Below are 6,059 nucleotides of genomic sequence, written 5' to 3'. Positions count from 1 at the left end.
ACTCAGACTCATCTCTATATCCTGCATGTACTTTGGCAAATTAAATGCCCTATCATATTAATCTTGGGTAAAAAGTGTAGGGGAAAAAAAGAATGGACATATTTTAATAACAACTATAAGAGGAATGGCCAGAACTATATCAAGAATATTGGATTGTTCACTGATATGGCTAATCTGTGTGATTGTTACTAACAGCACTTGTGTCACTCACAAACTGAAAAGGTGCTCTGTAACCTGCATTTCTCTCTGACCCTGTGGGGCAATTAGCTGAAGTGTTGCGAGCCAGAATTAAGCAGTTTCTTTCATGTGTGCTTGGTGCTACTTTTATCAAATCAATGGTTTTCCTCAGTGACTTCTTAAAGATGTGAATTCTTATACTGGACCAAAAAAATCGGTATTAACAGATTTCGGTTTGTGCTGAAATTTTATGCCAGCATAATTTGAAGCTGGCATCCAAAGTCCTCACTGGAGTTTGGGAAGGAAAAGAGTAGTTTTATCTGGCTATTTTAATCTCCCCAAAATATAAACTGGCATTCTAGTTGCAGAACAATTGGAAAAGATTTAACCTTACTTTTTTCCCCACTCCTTTTCATTCGGGAAACATAAACTGGGTGACATAACTTTATTTTCTTTCTCTAGAATGTCTTAAATGCAGAGGCAATGAAGACAGACCCTAATATTTGAGAATATATTGAAGGTCTTTGTTGTTTCCTAGAACCTTCAATGATGATAGCATTATTTTTTACACCTGAATATTTAACAATTTCTTTTTGTTATACTGTTTTGCATCTGAATTCCTTTTGTTCTGTGTGTGAAGGTTTCAGGATTGCAGTGAGTTATCTTAGTATTTGGGTTTTTTTTTAAAAAAAAAAAAAAAAGTTGTATTTCTGAGCAATATTCGGTGAGTTAGGAAATCTGAATGTTGCCCTTTCAGTATAGTCTGCTATAAATCCATCTGTTAATGTTTTGTAACATTCTGACTTCCATGAAAGCAATCAGATACATTTTGGAGACAACATTTGTATTTTTTTTCTGAAATACCTTTAAGACTAACACACATATAACCCTGTGATTTAACCTCATAATCTTTTTCTGGAATAAACCACAGGATAGATAAGCAAAATATTGAAGTGTGTTTGTTTTAAAAATTTGTATACCTTTCTGAACATAAAATGTGTTTTTCACTAAGAACAGGTGTGGTGTATGTAGTGGTCTCTCTTATACTCTGCTACTTCTAGCTACTCAGTGAGTTCACAGAATTGTCATGGGACAAAAATATTTTATTCAGTTTGCCTATCTGTACAGCCACAGGAGGCACCAGATAGTGGACCTTATAGCCATCTGAAAACATAGGTATATATTTTTCCAATAATCTAGCGTTGGCTGGGGAAGGATTAGGGTCTGTGCTGACGTTGATGCTGAGGTTGTGATCCTGGTGGAATGGATTGTTTCGCTGGAGATCCCACTGCTGTTCACCAGGGCAGTGAAAGCTGAGCTCTGGGGATAGCATGGCCAGCAGGGCAAGGGCTACAGGCTGAGGCTTCACTGTGGTGGTCTCTGTGTGCACCCTGTGCCAGATCACCAAAGGAAGGGGCCACCCTGGACTGTGCTGTCTGGGAGCTGGCCTGGAGCCCCGGCAGCCCAGCCTCCTGCCGTGGGGTTATGGTTGCTGTCATTGTCCTGCCCATTGCCCAACACCACTGCACAGAACAGGGATGGATTTTCTTCTAAGGAGCTGGGATGTGTTGAACATTATTGTTTCTTTACAACCGCTGCATCTTAGTACCTCTTTAGTGCATCTTTATGTAGACTGTGATTGTAGCCTCTCTGTCATACAAATGTTCATACTACTTTAGACTTGTAAAGGAAGAGCTAAACAATGTCCTGCTCTGTCAGTAGGACTGCATGGCATGTTGTCATACAACATGCATAAAAAAGCAAGTAATGACACAGGAAAATCATCTGACTGCTGTTAATGAAAAAAATCTTGACTAAATTTAATGTTCACATATGAGTTTCAAAAAGTATGAAGGAGATGTTGGCTTGTAAAAAAAATATTTACTAAGAGGTCTGTTATTTTCATGTCTGGCAAAGAGCAGCAGCTCCTCAGGAAACACAGGACATTTCAACAGCTGTCATATATGTCAGATGTATCTTTGAGGGTGATGCATTCTCAAAGTAAGCACTGGCTTTTTAGAAATAGCAACCACTGTCGTATCAGTTGTAGACAGGTATCACATAGCTGTACAGGGATGTTTACCAACTTCTTCAATCAAGTGCTGTTTTTGTGACAGATTAAATCCAACGGTGAGCTGCTCATTAAGAACGTTCAGCTGCGGCACGCGGGGAGGTACACGTGCACCGCGCAGACCATTGTGGACAACTCCTCGGCTTCAGCCGACCTTGTGGTGAGAGGTAAGGCTCTCCAGGTAAAACAGAAATGTGGCTTGTTCTCATCTAGACAAGCAGAGTGTTTCTGATTGTTTAAAATGTGTTATTTCTCATCAAGAAATGACAGAAATTAAAATGAGAAGTGCATGAACATACAAAGTCCTTAGAGTCTACTCAATATACTGATTCTATTCCAGACATTTAGAGGTCCAACTGAGTGTGTTTTCCCTGGTGTTTTCTGCCACGTGATTTCCAGAAGCTTTGATAGTGAGGTGGGAAGCTGTAGATGTCTCCTAAAGCAAGAAGGAAAGAAAGATCTTGGGACAGAAGAACCTTTCTGTACCTTCGATCTTGAGGGCTTCTAAAGTGAACAGTCTTGCAAGAGAACAGGCCTCTCAGGTCTTACCTACCTGAGTCCTTAGAGTTGGACTAGTGATTATGCCTGTTACCAGGGTGGTGAGTTGATTAACAACCCTCATCTTAAAAAGCAGCAACTCCTACTTTGTGTATCATCTGAGAAAAGCAAGAGGCTATTTCCATATGCAGTGAGATATTTAGTCCTTGCTTTGAAACAGAGGTCTGTGGACAGCTAATGAGTAGATTGTTTTCCAATGCCAAGATATAAATTTTAATAGAAGTTGGTTATGAGCAATCAAGTAGTCAACTGATGTATTTTTCCAAGGATACTAAGTGGGAACTAGTCCTGGATCTTACGAGAAGAAACAATCATGAATTTGATTGTCAAAGTCATAAGCCAATAGATTGGGTAGAGTGGTCACGCATATTTCTTTTTAAACAACGACATATATATTCTTTAAGGAACCACTCTAAATCTGAATACTTTCGGAGTTGGAAATGGACTTACTCATTAAAAAAACAAACTCACTGAAACCAAGAAACAACAATATATGGTAGCATATTTACTTAATTCAGTTAATTTCATTTGGTTCCTTTTGCTCATGTTTATGGAGAAAATAAAGGCCGCAAGAGCTGAAGATACATTTGACACACTGTTTAGATCTGATGTAGAAATCTCATTCCATTGTTGAGTTGTTTTTGTTTTGGTTTTCTGTGGTTTCTCTGTAAATACTGCAGATAAAAATACCCTGTTATTTCTTGTTCATTTTTTTTAATATGCTCTGGGACTTGTTCAATCAGATTGTAGGATAATTACCTCAATCATGTTGGCATCTTATTATCTCTGAATGTGGAATCAGAAAACACTTCTCAATAGTGCTAATGTATCGTCTCTGGTTTTACACAACAATACATATCATATTACTGTGCATCATATATAACAGAATCATAATAATAAAACCAGAACAATCAGTATGGAAAGAATGTTCTGAAAATATGTATCAAGTCTGTAAGTAGGTACTAACTGGGTTACAGAATTACTGTTAAGTTTGAGAGGTTTTAGCACAGCTTACTGAACACTGTGGTGTCTTTTACAGATGAAAATGCCTATACTGACATACGTACATGGCTGCATCACTCTTTTCTTAGCTTTCTAGCCCGTGAAAAAAAATCACCTGTGCCTGTTGATAGCCTCTCTTCTGGGGAATAAGGCACAGCACAGCATCAATAAAAAAGTTACCCACAAAAAGTAGAAGTGTGGGAGTAGTAGTAATGAGAAGATAATTTTTTTTTATTTAAAGATGTGTTTAGAAAAATTCAAGTATTCACCTCAGCTATTTTTGCCGGATATTGTTCAGAAATAATCTAGATGAGGTTTGCTAAAGAGGTGTAATACCATTTATTAGGTTTTTGTGATATACTTGAAGAAAATGGATGAGTTTGGGGAGCAGAGGCATATCTCTTCAGATCTGAAGTACAACTAAAAAACTTAAAGCCCAATATGAATAGAAAATAATTGCTGTTATTTTAACATAGTTGTTTTAAATACTTGGTTCAAGGAGAAGTAATATGTAATCCTTGAAAAGGATCTCATAGAGATGAGACCGTGAAATAGTTTAGGACAGGCAACTTCTGTAATGATTTAGTGGGTGTTAGGAGCATAGTAATGTGCCATCAAAGCAACAGCTATATTTAGTACATAACTGCTTACATTCACTAGAGCTATGAATTTTGAAATTAATCTTTGCATCTTTGCAAGTATCTGTCTTTTGAAGAAAAAGAAAACAAACTTTAGAAATTATTTTATAGTTTCTTCTTGATGATCAAGACTGAAAAGGCAGACGTGGAATAGCTGTTTCCTGAAAAATGTTTGCCCTTTGACAGCTTAGTGCTTCTGTTCTTTGGTGGTGGTCTTCACAGGGTTATTCTGGTGCAGAGTTTGTTCAGTTTCATCCATGTATTCACAAGACTGCTTTCAGTCCAGTGGTTGTAGTGGATTCCACATTTTGGCATGGATTTTTGAAATTCTTGTCGTGGGAAGGCTTCTGTTGAACTGTTGAGAAATACTGTCTAGTTCTGCTTTCACTCAGGTTACATTAGTCTGTAGGAAATTGGAATCTGATGATGGGTTTACCACATTGGGGTGATATGAAGACCAAGAGAAATATGAAGAGGTCTATAGAAATGTCTTTCAAGGTATGATCTTTGTCCAATATAAGTTGTAAGATTTTCCATACAAATTGCAGGCAGAGCCAGTATGGCACAAGCAGAAATATAAATGAAACATGGGCCACCAATAAGATCATCATTATGTGGAATTTAGGAAGAAGAATTTTGTGTATTTTTTCTAACTCTGAGTTTGCTGTTTGAAAAAAAAAAAAAAGGCAGCAACAGTTTCAAAGTATCATTTTTTCTCTTAAGAAAATCCCAGTACTTAGGCAGGAATCACGGAAGTTTCATTTGGTAGTTTTTAGGTGCAAGAGCATTTATTCTCTGAATCACTCTGGAGAGTATTAAAATGTATATATACATTTTCAGTCTGTTTTTAAGTAGAAAGGGAGACTCGGAAGCCTCGGAAGCCGTGTATCTGATAAACACAAATAGGAAAGTTTGTGAACTTCCATTTTCCAAATATTTACTTGGTGAATTGAACTACCAATCCTTTTTCTCAGGTCCTCCAGGCCCTCCCGGAGGTATAAGAGTAGAAGAAATTAGAGACACTGCTGTAGCACTTACCTGGAGTCGTGGAACAGACAATCATAGCCCTATTTCTAAATACACTATCCAATCAAAAACCTTTCTGTCTGAAGAGTGGAAAGATGCCAAGACAGGTAAGAGTAATGCCCGAAATAATAAATTCTGTAGGGTTTAAAGTGTTTGATTGTTAGAAATCTTGACTAATCAGCATAGTCAAAATAAAAGGAAAACAGGGATGCTGTTCATGTCTGCTACAGATTTGGGAGCAGATACTATCCTGTCAGTATGTTGTCAACACATTTGTTCCCAGCACTTGGAGGGTCTGAACTGAATATCAAGAAATATGGAAAAGAACAGGCTAGTGTTTTTACCTGTTTTTTCCTCTTTCCTTGTTGCTTGAAACATTGCACATCAACTACTAGAATTGTAAAAATGTATTTACAGTTAATTTGGATGACAAATGAGTGTCTTAATTTCTGTATTTGTTATGCAGAAAATTGGTTAAAGCTGCTTTTTCCTGGGAGCAGACTGTTCTTGTTGCGTTAAAACTGGCACCCCTAGAGAAAACATAGCTAAGTTTATCTTTCTAACCACTGGATGTCATCATTGGGCCA

At 37.4% G+C, this 6,059-nt stretch overlaps 1 protein-coding gene across 1 annotated transcript in view; it reads left to right on the top strand.

Moving 5' to 3' along the window:
* LOC103768997 (contactin-1) overlaps positions 1 to 5,579 on the top strand; it is a gene marked incomplete at both ends in the record, with an annotated part of 34,550 nt that extends 28,971 nt beyond the window's left edge. The window contains 2 exons of the mRNA XM_008936164.1: positions 2,295 to 2,415; positions 5,421 to 5,579. Of these exons, the coding sequence (XP_008934412.1) occupies positions 2,295 to 2,415; positions 5,421 to 5,579 (280 nt within the window). The remainder of the gene's footprint in view (positions 1 to 2,294; positions 2,416 to 5,420) is intronic.
* Between the last annotated feature and the right edge of the window lie 480 nt (positions 5,580 to 6,059).

The sequence above is a fragment of the Merops nubicus genome, unplaced genomic scaffold (assembly GCF_000691845.1).
Source record: "Merops nubicus isolate BGI_N331 unplaced genomic scaffold, ASM69184v1 scaffold15002, whole genome shotgun sequence".
NCBI lineage: Eukaryota > Metazoa > Chordata > Aves > Coraciiformes > Meropidae > Merops > Merops nubicus.
The sequence above is the reverse complement of the archived record's forward strand: the minus strand, read 5'-3'. Positions and strand labels throughout refer to the sequence as shown.